The sequence below is a fragment of the Camelus bactrianus genome, chromosome 11, assembly GCF_048773025.1.
Source record: "Camelus bactrianus isolate YW-2024 breed Bactrian camel chromosome 11, ASM4877302v1, whole genome shotgun sequence".
Lineage (NCBI taxonomy): Eukaryota > Metazoa > Chordata > Mammalia > Artiodactyla > Camelidae > Camelus > Camelus bactrianus.
Genome location: NC_133549.1, coordinates 29,424,718 through 29,440,715, shown reverse-complemented (window position 1 = coordinate 29,440,715; position 15,998 = coordinate 29,424,718). Strand labels below are relative to the sequence as shown.

The 15,998-nt window shown below is 42.7% G+C and overlaps 1 protein-coding gene across 6 annotated transcripts in view; it reads right to left on the bottom strand.

The window, feature by feature from the left end:
• Nucleotides 1–15,998, bottom strand: part of GFRA1 (GDNF family receptor alpha 1) — a 195,018-nt gene that overhangs the window by 136,890 nt on the left and 42,130 nt on the right. For 5 of the 6 annotated variants that reach the window (XM_074373558.1, XM_074373557.1, XM_074373556.1 and 2 more), the window contains exon 5: nucleotides 1,046–1,060. The exons of the other annotated variant lie outside the window; for it this stretch is intronic. In XM_074373558.1, coding sequence (XP_074229659.1) covers nucleotides 1,046–1,060 — 15 coding nt within the window. The remainder of the gene's footprint in view (nucleotides 1–1,045; nucleotides 1,061–15,998) is intronic. 6 annotated transcript variants of the gene reach the window in all.

The window sequence follows — 15,998 nt, the reverse complement described above, 5'->3', positions numbered from 1 at the left end:
GTGCTTCTAGTAGAGACAGCAGACAGACCTTCTCCATAACACGCTGCCTGTTTGGGGGGAAATAATCGTCAGGAAAGTATCGAGCCTGTAAGATTATTTGGCAGCTATATATGGGATGCCTGGATGTATTTTTAAACCAGTCTCTTTTATTCTAAGCCAGCCTGGAATTCAAGAAAGGTGTGGCAGATGTGTGCCACAGACATATTTCCCAACTTGAATATAAACTGTCAGGTCCTGCCAGTTTGACCTGGTAGCCTCAGACTGTGATCAGAAAGGGAAAGAGGTATTTCCCCCCTTAATGGGTATCCAGCAGGTTCAACAAGGCTACGCCCATGAGTCTCCCAGAGCACATGGCTGTGGATCCCCAGTGGGGACTGAACCACCCACCGGAAGACACAGTCTCGGGAAGGCGCTCCCTTGCCAGCTCCCCGGGACACGTGAGCTCCTGCTGGCTAAACACACAAGACACTGCACCCTGGATGGGCTCTCTGCAGTCACAGGCCCAACTGGAGGGGTGGTGAGGCACCACTGGGTTGAGGGGCACGAAGCGACCAGCCAGATGTGGTCACGCCCATATCTCCAGGACAGTGACACTTTTGCCTGGCAGAGAACTCCCCGGGTGGAGGTGGCTTGTGAAGCCCTGACCAAGCAGCACCTGGCCTTGATGCAGGAGCCCTGAGGGGCTGGGGGCCTCCACTCCCCTCCAGAGACACCTACTCCTCACCGGCCTCACCAGCCCCACAGCAGCCCTGCCCTCAGACAGGCTCCCAGCCATAAACCTCTCCTCAGTACCCCTGCCCCAACTGTCTGGTCCGCACCCCACCCCCAAGCAGGGTCTAGAGGAAGCAGAGAGGCTGGACATCAGAAGCCCAGGAAGGCAGACGGCACCTCAGGCCACCGCAGGCCCTCATCCTCATGGAACCTCCTAAAGCCCCCGGGACACATGCGCTGAGCCTGCAAGCCCCGTAACTCTCTGCACACAGATGATACCCTTTCCCCAAAGAGCACAGCCAGCGGAAAAGTAGGCAGGAGGCAGTGAGCTTACCTTGCTGGAAAACATCTGCCAGGAGGGAGGAAAAACAGGGGAGAAGAAGGGGAGAGAGAGAGGAGAAAAAATATTAATCATCATGTTGAAAACGACAGTGGTGATCATCAGAGCTCACATATGCTGACTTTGCTAAGCACTCTCGGTACAATATTTCCTCTACTCAAAGGCAGTGGTTAAAGAGCTTGAGCTCTGGAAGGGAACTGCCTGGGTTTATATCCTGGCTCGATGCTTACTAACTCAGTGGCTTACAGTCCCCTAAACCACAAACAGGCAAAAGCATTGGAAAGATAAAGCAAATTACATCCTGTGTTTTAAAGGCTTAGATCGGTGCCACAGTAAACATGTAAGACTTGGCGGTTACCATTAATGTTTATATTATTATTATTTTCACAGCAACCCTATAAAGTGGGCTGTATTATTATTTCCACTTTACAGATGGTTTGGAAACTGAACCTCTGGAAGGTTGAGTGACTCATCCAAGGCCACAGAGGAATAAGCAATGGGCTTAGGATTGAACCCAAGTCTCCGATTCCAAAAAGCATCTCCCTACCCACGACTAAGCTGCCTGACCAGTTTATCGATAACAACACAGCAACAATAGCACATAACAGGGTAAACAGAGGAAGGGCCTATGAGTGCACTGAAGAGGAAGGGCCTATAAGTGTGCTGAAGTTCCGTATTTCAATCATAATGAGCACAACATTGGTATGAATTCTCCACGTTATAACTCACAACTAGTAACACCATATCTCCATATTCAGTCCTAAGTCAGAATCTCTTAAAAGGTGACAAAAATGTTAATTACTCTTTTTCAACAAATATTTGAGAGGCGACTGTATGCCAAGCACTAGGTCTGGCACCAGGGAACACGCATCTCAGCAAAAAGCGTAAATGAACAAGCAGTTACTGACACCCGCCAAGGACAACCACTGGCGTGACTTCTAACACTTTACATTCGTTTTGCCCGTTGTTGAACTTCATATAAATGGACTGACACAGTACGAATTTTTTCTGTCTGCCTTCTTTGCTCCGCAGTGATCGTGGGAGTCACCACGCTGTAGCACGCAGTAGATCGTGCATTCTCACTGCTGGATAGTACTTCATTGCGTGATTATACCGTAATTTATTTCTCCATCCCAATGTGGATGGAGATTTGGAGTGTTTTCAGCGTCGGGCAATTAGGAGTTGTGGCACTGCATCCGTATCTTCTGGAGAACACACGTGCCAGGTACTTGTGACATCCAGCCCATGTATTCAGGTTCACCCTGCTTCTACTGCCTCCCAGTCGCCCCAAAAGTATTTTTGTCTGCTCGTTCTTTCTCATTCAGCCACTTAAATGTGGAAGACAGCACTGGCAGGAAACAGACAGCACCACCCAAATGTGAGCTAGTTCTTGCCCTGCCCGTGGGGTTGTAAACAGGTATGAAACTTCCAGAAGATAGTTTGACAGTATGTATGGAAGTGTTAAATATACATGCCTAGACGTACGATGCCACTGCTAGGAATTTCATCTAATGAAATACCTAAAGGTGTTTCTATGATGGTCATAGAAATATTTATCTTCAGGTTATGGAATCTGGGGCTATTTTTTAAATCGTATGTAAGTATTTCTGTATGATTTTAATTGTTAACAATGAAAAAGCCTTACATTTATAATCTGGATTTAAAACTGATCAACTGTATCTTAAAAACTAAGAACCAGATCAATATCTAAATTTGCTGTCAGTTGTCAACTAAAACAACAGATCCTCTGAAGTTACAATGGCCCACAAATGGTACGGATGAAACATGCACCTGGGGTTAAACAGACTGCAAGGAGAGAATACCTGTGAGAGTAGTTTTCATTCCACGGGGGCACGTGTGACCCCCACGAGGACTGTCATTCACATGCAATACACATGCTCCCCAGGGCATACCCAAGCCAGCGGCTTTGGTACCAATGAGACAGACTGCAGGCTCACAGCTCTCAGGGAGTTGTCTAAATCACCACCCTTTCCTTTTCCTGAAAGCCAACCGGGATGTAAATGTGTGATAGCGCCATCCCAGGACAACTTTAATTCTGCTCTAATTTATACATGCTGCACATTATTCTCTCACCTCAGTGATTCATCACTGGCCCAAGTTCTGACACCATAGTGTGCAGAATGCCACTCAGCTCCTATACCCTGACACTGTCCAGAGACTGAGAGAAGGACCGTGTGCAGCTCCCTAAATATACTGCAGTCACGTGCATTTGCTGCCTGCAAAGCACAGTCTGAACCACTCACCCTCTGACCAGCCTGCACACCTGGAGGAGCCCTCCTCCTCCGCCTTCAAATGTCACAGCCACAGTGAAGTTTCTCACAGCCTATCCCTACAGAGAGGGAAGTCACCCCTTCCGCCTCTGTGCTCCTAGAGTAACGTTGCAATTATAGCTCATGTTATAATTAGTTATTTATGTAGCCCATGAGCCCCTGAGAACAAGAGCTATGTGTCTTAATTGCCTTTGTGGGTCCTAACTTCCTGGCATGGTGGGATCCCACACAGGAGGGAAGGACAGAGGGCAGGTCTGTCTTAGCACTCATCTGCTCAAACCCCCTTATTATACAGATGGGGAGACTGAGTCCCAAGGAAGTAAGAGATTTTTCCCAAAGTCACACATGGCGCCCTTTAAAGGCTAAGCCAGGACTACACGAGATTCATTTAACCTCAGTGAAGCACAAAAGCTCATCCCTATTATTAGCCAAGTACAAATTAGAGATTTATCATTCTCCTCTAATGAATACAGACAAAAATTTCCAACATTGAAAACATCAGTGAAATAAGATTAGTCTTTCAAATACGGATCCAGTCTCGACATCCATCCAGAATCCTCAACCTCTCCATGGCTTTTGACAGGGAGTACTTCCTTCAAAATTCAGTACTGATTTGAATCACTGAAAAGCATTACTGGTCAGGGAGAGAGGAAATTCAGGCAGGGTTCAGGAATAAGAGACCTTATTCCTTCCAATTCCACTGTACATTTCATGGGTTAGCAGACAAGTCTGTATGGAGTACTATTAGTTTCCTCTATTACAGAAAACTGTCCTGATTTTCATAGAAGCTATTTCAGATTTTTAAAACCCTCTTTTCAGCTTCATTTACATTTTGCACCTTTTCATTCAAATGTAAATTTTAATAAACACTAGTATAAATATTGCAACAATTTTGCACGAGTTATCTTGTAATTTACACTCTAAATTTATGTCTTTTGTAGTCTATGGCATAAATCATTCTGTTCTTAGCATTATTTAGCTCTTTGCTCTGAATAATTACTGCTTGGGTACCTTCTTTAAAATTCCACTTTTCCAGACTGAAGCAGCCATCCAGGCTCAGGCTCGAATGATTCATGGACAGAAGAATGGAAATTAAGTGAGGAGTGGATTCTTTGCTGTCTGGCAACATTTCACCCAGCCTCTCCCCACCAAGACCTCAGAAGACATAAATGTAAAGATAAGAAATACCCTTATCTCCTATTCTGGAGTTTCTGTCCACTACCATCAGCTCTCAATCTGTAGGGACTAGTCAACTTATAAAAATCAAATGGCCTCAAATTTGAATGCAATCATCTCCTTCCAGTCTAACCAACCACTAAAAATTGTTTGGGAGTCAATCACTTACATTATCTGAGCCTGAGTTTCTTCCTCGCGGACCTGGAGATATTTTAATACACACGCCATGGTGCTGGGAAGGTTAAGTCAGATGATTTACACAAACATTTCCCCATTCCCCGCTCCTGCTGCTGTGGAGAATGACTCTGAGAGTGAGTCTTGGCGCCATCTTCTCTGCTCTCCCAGGAACTGGAAATCCACACAAGTACAGAGTTGGGAGTTGCCAGCGCTCACCCTGGCCACAGTCAGGTTGAGCCCCAGGGACACCAGGGACACTTGTGCAGAGGAAATGAACTCCTTCAGACAAAGCTCTGCTCATATTCACTTCCCAAGGGAGAGAAACCTCAACCCCAATCATCCATGTGAACAAAGAAAGCCTGTTCTCAGGCCCCACCCCCGCCCCCTGGAGCCATTCTGGTCCTCTAGATAGATGAAAGGGCATTATAAACTGGTGATTCAGAAGTGGGAAGAAGAAAACGAGAAAGACTCAGACTTGCCTTTCTTAGCCTCGACGTCCAATTTCTTCTGTTACGAATGAGCATCAACGATGCTTGCCCACCTCCCCCATAGCAACTGAGAGATTCACACCCCAGAGATCTTTAATGCACTGAGTCCTCCAGAGACAAGGACCATAAAAAGACTAGATTATAAGTTATGGCAATTAGGTAGGGTGATTCTTAAACATTGCTGATTAAAAACTTTCTTGAGTGCTACTCATGCACATGGCTAGTGTTTACCTCTATTAAAAATGATTTAACTCCACTCGGGGTGAACCCTTCTCTTGAGCCTGGGTTAATAATTAGCGGCGCACAGAGTCATGCGGGTTAAGTGAGTTGGCTCTCCTTTATTTATCTATTGCTTTGTTTTATGAGGAGAACTGGCTGGCAGTCTGACTGCCCATTCAGTCTGCTAGGAGTAATTCACTATTTCAATCCACAGCCCAAAACTATGGTTAGAGAAACCCGCAGTATTATTACAATATCACATTTAGCCCACACCCCACAGCATTAGAGACAAGCCAAACAGTGAAAGCGTGCATGGCTTCCATGAGACTGGGGGAGGTACAGTTACGAGTCTTCACACAATGTAATCATACCACTCTCTCAATTTTGCTTTCTTTTCTAGGTTAAATTATATATGAGGGGAGTTTAGTTTCTTGAAAATGCATGCACTTAACTCCCATTTAAGAAGTCTCACCTGGGGAGATAGCTGTCTTGCGAGTCCTCCTGTGGTTTGAGCTACAGAAAGAAAATTCTCTTTCAAGTACAAGGGCTGTTACAGGAACGCGCTGGAAATGTCACTAGGACCTAACTAACCAGTGACAAAAGAAGGGATGTATGAAGCAGCTGGACTGAATGCTGCCTCTTTGAATGGGATCAAGTTCACCATTAACCAAGGGCAATTTCAAGATCAGCTGACCGGCCCACTCACCAAATCTCAAAAACGGGCAAGCTCTAGGCATAGATATCAAGAGTTTCTAGACTTTAGCCTGTGGCCTTCCACAAATCTCCGTGTGTGAAGTGAATTCTTTCTTTCCTAGGTTGAAAAGTGGGATTCGCCAAAGCCTCCCCAGCTCTCCATGGTAGTTTTGCTTCAAATTGAGGAAACCTAGGTCCAAAATGGCAGGCGGCCTTCCCAAGGAGGGTAGGGCTAACTCCTTCTCTCCCAAGTACAAGCGTGTCACCACACGATCGTGGCCAGTGGAGCCCATGACCTAGGATTAGGTCCCAGGCCCCCGCCAGGTGGAAACCCGGGGTGAAACATCTTGTAGCCTGTGTTCTCATCTAGAACACAGGGGTGGTAGAGCTAAGCCTTCTCCCTACCATGGGGCTATCAGGAGGGTCGAGTGAGATAATTTAATCAGCATGCAGCACATGGACGTCAGAGTCACATAATACGAGGTTCAACGTCTTGCCAGTTCACCATCTGAGCCATCTCAAGCAACTACTTAACCTCTTCAGATCTCAATGTCTACATTTATAAAATGAGGATCAGAAAACTTCTTTCCAAATTCATGAGGATGACTCAGATCATACTATGCAGAGCACTTCTAACTCGGTAGCTGGTTTATGGTACGTGCTCAATAGGTGAACGTTAATGTTATAATAATAAGCAACAGATCAGGAGAGCAAAGAGCTCAGGTCCTGAAGTCAGAGCAGATCCCACGTCTCACTGTGTGATCTTAGGTAAATTACTTAACTTCCCCAAGCCTTGCTTTTCCCGTCAGCAAAGTGCCAATAATAAAAATGGCAAATTTTTGTGCTACCGCATAAATTGCTAGAGATTAAATGAGGTAAAGCACATGAGTGCACCATAACGAATATTCAGAAAGACTTCTATAAATTGTAGTATTATTCATCAACAAACACTTATCGATTGCCTACTATTTGAAAATTTGTGACTTGGATTTAAAACATCATAAGAGGACAATCCATGCCAATTAAATGATCGTTTTCGTTCCTTCTGGTCATCGTATACCTACATGTCATTAAGAAACTCTAAAACAATTCTCAAATATTATCTGATGAATGAATTATTTTTAACTTTTAAGACAGAGGTCTGATGACATCTTATCACCAAAGATCTAAAGGGTTGTGATCAGAACCCAGAAGTTCCAGAAACCCAGAGCCCTGCCTTCATTTTCAGCATCACTCACCCCTCTGGCATTGCCTGTCTTCTCGGGACAGGTCACTGTTTCTCAAGGCCACCATGTAAGGGGCTCACCCATCCCTACCCTGGGGTGTGATCACTGGAGGCCTAGGGTTCAGAAGAGTTTAGGACCACCAGGGGGCAGCTGAACTGAGAACTACTCTGCCCCGTAGAGTGGGGTTCTATGAAGAGTTTGCCTGAGGAAAGGGTTCCACTGCTCCATTAAATAAATTCGTGAAAGTTTGAACACAACAGACCACTTAAGTGGAACCCCTTCCTTCCTGTCTGGGTGCAGGTCTGTGCTCTCTTGGAGTCCAGCCAGAGTGAGGGCTCCTCCAGACTTGGCCTCAACGGCACCACACGGGGGCTGTGATTAGTTTTCTGTGTCTCCAAAGCCAGACAGCTCAGACAGCTCAGGCAGCCGCGAGGCCACACAGCTAATAATCTCCACGCCCCGCCTGCTTCCCCCGGGCACACTGGGCAGCTCCAACTGCACAGGCCTGGGGAGCCTTGGTCATTAAGGACTAACAGGAAGGCCTCCAGCCCTCCATGCCAAATACTAACCTGCCCTTCAGCGTGGGTCTGCCTGTAGCTCGCTCTCCTTTTCCTCCTCTGTCCTATTTTGGATGTGGGCCAGGGAAAGTTCTACTCGTTTCCTTGCTTCTGGCCTCTCTCACCTCTTAACACGTGAGAAATGAAGACCAGTACTTCACCTGTCACTGCTGGACCTCTGAAGGCACGTGGCACTCAGTAAGTATCTTTTATTTGTGAGTAGGAAAAAAAAATGTTTTTAAGTCCCGAAGTATCGTCCTGATCCATTTTCAAGGGGATGTGCTACCGACATCAATCTTAGGCCGGGTGCTTGTGACCCATCGGCCTACACTGACTAGGGAAGGCAGTGCGAGGGATGTGAACCAGTAAGTCCTTAGCACTTTTATGACATTCTATCCAGAGTATATCTCATTCCTAGCACAGAAGGATAAAGCTCTTAACTACTGAAAGAACATAAAAACATAGATTTAGGAATAATACTTTTTATGATTGCATTCTGTATACTGTGAAAGTTATGTTCAAATCTGCTAGTACTTTATGGGGCTGATAAAGTAGAACAGTATGGCTTCCCAGCTAACAGTGTATTTTATATCCATTTAAAATGTTTTCTCTTAAATTGAATTACTTTTTGAGTAATTATAATAAGCCTAATCTGGGCTTAATGAATTCATGTACAAATACTTTAGACTGCATTATTAAAACCTCTGTGATACGAAACTATATTAGGCTCAATCCCTCTAGCAACCAGAGTTTTTCTTTGGAAAGAACAGCATACATGACTTTTCTCTGAATTCTTTTAAATCAGCTAACTGAGAAATCATAAGAAGCCACATTAATAGCTCAAACAAAAGAAGAGGTTAACAAACAATATTGTTCTAATTTCGCTACACTTATATGAGTATTAATTAGGAGTCACAGAAAATATTTCTATTAAGCGTCCACAGATACAAAGGGCTGAAGAATTGGTTCATCTCCAGAAGTCAGTTACAGCTATCATTAGCAACGCCATAAAACCACTAGGTAAAAACACTGAAAGTGAGCCTGTGGATATCTAGTCTTATCTTCTAGAGTCTCCAAACTCAATAGTTTAAATATCTGGATTCTAGTTCCCACGGTAGGCAAAGCCACTCATCTTCTCTGGGATTCAGTTCCTCCATCTGCAAAGTGATTTGTACCGGATGGTCTCTCATGTCCCTTACAGTTCTTAAACATGATGGTTTTAGGTTTAAAATTACAGACATTGTATCAAATGGGCTTTATTGCATAGAGCTTACTTGTCATTCTATTCACACCAAGTTACATTCACAGAAGAAAATTTCATTCCCTACCATGCACATCCATCCACAAACAGATCCATAATATGGCTGGTGATTTCAAATTTATCCCAAGATATTATCTCGGTGGTAAAGTATTTTTCGCATTACGGGTAAATTATAAACCATCTGAAACTTTTAAGGTGATAGTTCCTTGAATCAATTTCTACCCACCTCCCCCAACCCACATACACCTCCCAAGAGATGCTCTTCCATCTCCATTTTAAAGTCAACTGATTAGTGTTACCACGTATGTGTTCCTCACGCAGGTCTGTGAGATCCAGGTGCTAATCAGATTGGTAACCCAGTCTCCTAAATTCAAACTGGATACTTAGAAATGTCCAGCAGGATAAATCTCTCTCTTTGCCAGGTGATCATTACCAGGATGGACGACTTTAAAGTAAACATAAGACAATGGCCGTCATCACTATTCTGATGGCTTGGCACAAATTACTGCCAGGAGAGCTCCCAGGAGCCGGAGACCATTAAAGTCTGGGTTCGGAGAAGCTGCCCCCAACACCAAGCACTGTTGATGAGAATGATTTGGGTATAAATATGTTTCAGAAAATTGGCTGAAATCTTCAAGGAGGAGGTTTGGCCATGTGATTAGCTCTGACCTGATCTCAGTTTTAGGAGGTACAGGTTCTGTCCTGGCCCTTTTATAAATCCCCTGAATAAGTGGGACAAATCATTTAAGCTCTCTAGGTTCCAAAGAAGGTTTGACTAGAAAATCTTTGCCATCCTTTCCAGCTCTAAAGTTCTCTGGTGAACATGACCAGGATCTTTCATTAGGACCCCCTGCTCTATGCTCCCACATTACCTGCACAGTCTCCTCTAGGCACAGATACACACTTAAAATTTTCTTTCCAACTAAGCTGAAAGCATCGTAATGTCAGGGATGTCTTTTCCACTGTAGTCCCAAAGTCCAGGGTAGAATATTACAGCACAGCAGGCACATTTTAATATTAATAATAACTAATACGTTTTCAGAGCCTCCTGCATACCAGGCACTGTATTAAGTGCATTATATACACAGCCTTAATCCTCTCAATCACCCTATGAGGTAGTTATCATTATCTTAGAGAAGGAAGCAGAGGCTCAAAGAGGTTAACTGAAGTTGCCAAAGGTCACAGGGAAGCTAGTGATCTGGGATTCAACCCAAGCAGTCTGGCTTCAGAGCCCAAAACAAACCCTTAGCCACTAAGCTCTACTGTTTCTCAACGAATGGACAATCAGTAGATGCGTGGAAGGATGAACAAGCAAAAATACCCCATTCTGTCCAAAACCCTCCAAGAGCGTTAACTTGAGCCACGCCCACAATATTTTTCATCATAACCCTTCTATGTCTACAACTCCTACCACACTTTCTCTGTACTGTTATTATCTGTGAATTTGGGGTCCAACTGCAGAAACTACCTAGCTATGCCTTTACTTTTTAAAAACTTTACCAATTCTCTTTTTATCAAAAAAAAATGCAACTATTTCAGTAGATTTATGGCAACAGCTAAGGCAAAGTAAGGCATGGGGAAAGGATGGAGAGGTGGATGAAAAGATGAGGATTTCAAGAAGAGGGTAAGGAAAGGGAGAACAATACAGAACAAGGACACGTGGAGGAGCTACAAAGATCTGTGCAGCTGCCCCGATCCGGCTGTCATCCCACTAGGACTCATGAAAAGGAGGGTGTGGGAGGTGGTGGGAAGAAAGGAAGCAGGGTAAGAGGCAATGCACACGCGGGCTCTGGAGTCAGAGCACTTGGATTTTGATCCTGGCTCTCCAACTGGCATAGTCAGATGCTCTCTAAGGCTCCATCTGATACGGTGGGAGTGGCAGAGGCTGTTGTGAGGATTAAAGGGTATCAAGCCCTAAAGACCCGACACAGTCCTGACACACAGAAGGCGCTTAACGGAAGTGGGTAATTTGGACAGAGACTTGGGAGAGATTAAGTTTCAGGATATCATTAAGACCAACAAAATTCTTTGGCACCCTGGCCACTATGCTTGTTGTGATGAATAAAATGTTCTCGCATGGATTCTAAAACCGAAAAATCAGACTCTAGTAAAATATCAGAGTCTACCTCAATCCCCGCCCCCCAGCCTCCAGCTCAGAATAATGCAGCTGAGGGGAAAGAGATGAGAAAACACCTTGAGCAATGGAGCTTTCATTCTCTCCTAGTCATATGTGTCCTCTTGGAAGCAGGATCAATGTTTACCACACGAACAAACAGTAAACCCTAGAAGTATTACCCCACACTCTCTGTCACGTAAGTGCTAGCACTTGTCAGAGGTAGCTGGGAGCAAGTAATTAAAGGGGAACTACAGATACATCATGAATCTGTCAGAGCACAGGTCCTCCTTCTGGAGGGCAGTACATTTTTTAAAGTCACCCACTCATAGGCTCAGTAGCTAATGTGGCTCCTCCCTCTCCATCGTCCCACATCACGGCTGTGGGGGGCAGGACCTCCCACTAGGCTGAGCTCTTCTGTAACGGAGCCAGGCGGTTCAGACAGGCAGAGAAAGGACACCCCTGTAGCTGTAAATGTCCATCCTTGTGAAGAAGAGTCAGCAAGTAGTAAATGTCGTTACCACAGATCATACCCCGCTGAGCACCCTTTCAAAAAGAGAAGGGGACCTTCATTTAAGGGAATTTTAAACCTGTATGACATTACTCACTGGCTCAACATAGTCGTGAAATGTAAATGTCATTTTCATAAAGGATTTGTGTAGCTGGCTTGCCCTGAAAAAAGGGATTCTGGCATCTATGGAGCTTGAGAAATTATATATTATATAAATATAAAACATCATAGTTATTTTTCTCCAAGTCCAGAAAGCTGGGGTCTGTTCTAGCTCTGTCCCTAAATGGTTATGGCTTGTGGCTAAGCTTCTCTTGGGGTACCTCAGTTTCCTCATCTGTAATTGAGAATAAAGTCTGCCTTAACTACTTCTTCAAGGAAAAAAATAAAGAGAGTGGATGTGATCACACTCAAAAAATAAGTGTAAAATTCTTGATACTTTTTTAGAGTCCACTGGAGCTGATACACTATAATGAGTAATTAATGGACCCAAAAGAAGCTAAAATCCAGAACTTACAGTCAAAGAGCCTTTAATGATGAGGAGAGTCAGACATGCTCAAGGAAAAAGTGCTACATTCTACACGGAGAAGAAACCAGCAGTGAGGAAAAGAGACATTTCAAGGATGGGGCTCTGAGCAGTCTTCACGGACCAGGTAGACTCCAAGCCGGACCCTGAAGGGCAGTCCTAAACAAGCCACCATTCATGGGGCCCTCACGTGAAAGGGCTTTACTTACATATCTCACATAATGCTCCCCCAAACTCAACGAAATTAGTGTCATTCTCATCCCTATCTTACCAGTAAGGTTAATTCTCGTCCCTATCTTACCAGTAAGGTTAATTTGCCAAAGATCCCACAGGCAACCTGACTGTAGGGCACCTCCTCGTCACATCTCCCCTTAGAACCCAAAGGGTGGAAATGAGAGGAAAGGGAGAAGCAAGACAAGTGAGTCAGGAAAAATAAAACCAGCTCATGGGAAATCAAAGGAGACATAAACAGATGGAGATGCATGCTGTATTCACAGACTGGAAGACTCAATATTATTAACATACATGTTCTCCCCAAACTGATCTATAGATTCAACACAATCCCAACGGTATTTCTACCAGACTTTTTGTAGGAAATGATAGGCCAATTCTCAAATTTATAAGAAATGTAAGAATGTGGAATAGTCAAAGTAATCTTGAAAAAGAAGAGTGAAGTCAGAGGACTGACACTATTTGACTTCAAGACATATAATAAAGTTACAGTAATCAAAATAGAGTGTTACTGGTATTGGGACAGATAAGCACATCCATGGAGCAGAATACAAAGTCCAGAAACAGATCTGCAGTTTTACAATCATTTGATTTTTGAGAAAGGATCCAAAGCAATCCAATGGGGAAAAGCAAGTCTCTTCAATAAATGGTCCTGGAACATCCATACAGAGAAAAACAAGCTTAGACTCCTATGTCACAGCACACACAAAAATTAATTCAAAATAGGTCATAGACCTATAGATAAATGCTAAAACTATAATGTTTCTAGAAAAAAAAATAACAAAATAGGAGGACTTAGGAGTAGGTAAAGTTTTCTTAGTACTGAAAGCAATAGCAATACTAGAAAAAAATAAGTTAAACTTCATCAAAATTAAAAACTCCACTCAATAAAGAACACCATTAAGAAAATGAATCAATAAGACATTTTGGGGAGAAAATATTCACAAAATCTGTATCTAACAAAGGCCTGATATCCATAATATGTAAAGAACTCCTTCAAATCACTAACAGGAAGACAAACAACCCAACTTTCTAAATGGGCAAAATATCTGAACAGATACTTCACAAAGCAAGATACACAAATGACCAATAAGCACATGAACAGTGCCCAACATCACTTGTCATAAGGAAACTGCAAATTAAAGCCACAATAATATATATCTATACACTCACCAGAATGGCTAACATTCAAAAGACTCAAGACATCAAATGCTGGTGAGGATAAATAGCCACTAAACCCCTCATTCACTGTTAGGAGAAGTATAAAATGGCACTGCTTTGGGAAAAGGTCTAGCAATTTCTTATAAAACTAAAAATATACCTACACCATGATCCTGTAATTCTGCTTCTAGGTCTTCATTCAAGAGAAATGAAATCATATATCCACAAAAATGACTCGCACATGAATGTTCACAGCAGTTAGAAATAACCCAGGTGTCCATTAACAGAAGAATGGATAAACAAACATAAGTACAGCGTGTTCATCCAATAGAACACTACCCAACGATATAAAAGAACAGAAAGAGGAATAATACACAGTATACAATAATAATAATGAGTGAATATCATTACTATTGGGCCAAGTGGAAGAGTCCTTATGCAAAAGAGTACATACTGTGTAGCTTCATTAATATGAAATTCTAGAACAGGCAAATTAATCTACGGTGAAAAAAGAAAACAGCAACACTCCCCAAACTGATCCACAGATTCAACACAGTCTCGTGAAAATTTCAACTTTCTTTTCAGATATCAGCAAGCTGATCCTAAAATGCATATGGAATCTTAATCTTCAAAGCTTACTACAAAGCTACAGTAATCCAGACAGTGTGGTACGGGTATACAGGCTGGACATATGGATCAACGGAACAGAATTAAGAGTCAGGAAAAAGAACCCTCATATTTATGATCAATTGAATTTTGACCAGACAATTTAATGGGGGAAAATAATCTTCTCCACGAATAGTGCTGGAGCATCTCAATACCTACATGCAAAAGAACTAAACTGGAACCTTATATCATAACATATTCAAAAATTAACTCAAAATGGATCAGAGAGATAAAACTGTAAAACTCTTAAAAGGTAACATGGGTATAAACTTTTGTGACTTTGGATTCGGCAGCAGTTTCTCAACATGACATCAAAAGCACAAGCAGTGAAAGAAAACATAGATAAAGTGAACATCTTCAAAATTAAAAACTTTTGTGCCTCAGAGGGCACCACCAAGGAAGTGAAAAGACAGCCAGCAGAATTACAGAAAACAGTTGCAAATCATGTATTGATAAAGCACTTGTATCCTGACTGTATAAAGAAGAATGACGACTCAGAAATAAGGACAAATCACCCAATTTAAAAACGGGCAAAGAATCCAAATTAATATTTCTCCAAAGAAGATACATAGATGGCCCCATAAGCACATTGAAAGATGCTCAACATCATTAGGCACCAGGGAAATGCAAATCAAAACCACAGTGAGATTACCACCTCACACCACTGGGAAGGGATAAATTGGGAGTTCGAGATTTGCAAATATTAACTACTACATATAAAATAGATTAAAAAAAATTTCTTCTATATAGCACAGGGAACTATATTCAATATCTTTTAGTAACATATAATGAAAAAGAATATGGAAACAAATATATGTATGTATATGTCTGACTGAAACATTACGCTGTACATCAGAAATTGACACATTGTAACTGACTACACTTCAATTAAAAAAAAAGAAGATAATACAACTGTTGGCGAAGATCTGGAGAAGCTGGAAGACTGCCAGGGGGGATGTAACATGGTGTAGCCACTTTGGAAAACAGTCTGGGAGGTCCTCCAACGGTTAAACAGAGTTTTACAATATGATCCAGCCATTCCATTCCTAAGAAAACATATGTCCCACACAAAAACCTGTACACAAATGTTCAAAGCGGCGTTACTCATGATGGACAAAAGAGTGGAAACAATTCAAATGGCCATCAGCTGGTAAACATAAATAAAATGTAGTCTATTCTTACAATGGGATATAATTCAGCAATAAGAAGAAATGAAGTTACAATAGGGATAAATCTTGAAAACATTACACTAAGTGAAAGAAGTCAGTCACAAGGGACCACACAGTGTGTAGCTTCATTCATATGAAATGTCCAGAATAGGCAGATTTAGAGACAGGAAATAAATAGTTGCCTAGGGCTAGAATGAATGAGGGGATTGGGAGTGATGACAGCTAAGGGGTGCCGGGTTTCTTCTTGAATAATGACAATGTTCTAAAATCGACTGTCCGATAGACGCACAACTCTCTGAATGTATAAAAACCCCTGAACTTTACACTTAAAGTGAGTGTATTGTATGGCATGTGAGGTATTTAAAAAAAAAAAAAAAAGAGTCCTGGGTTGTGACTACATTTCTAATGACTGGCAGTGTCAACCTCTGCTTCCCTGGAGGACAGTGGGGCAAGCCAGCCTCATACCTGCATCCTGCCCTTCATCC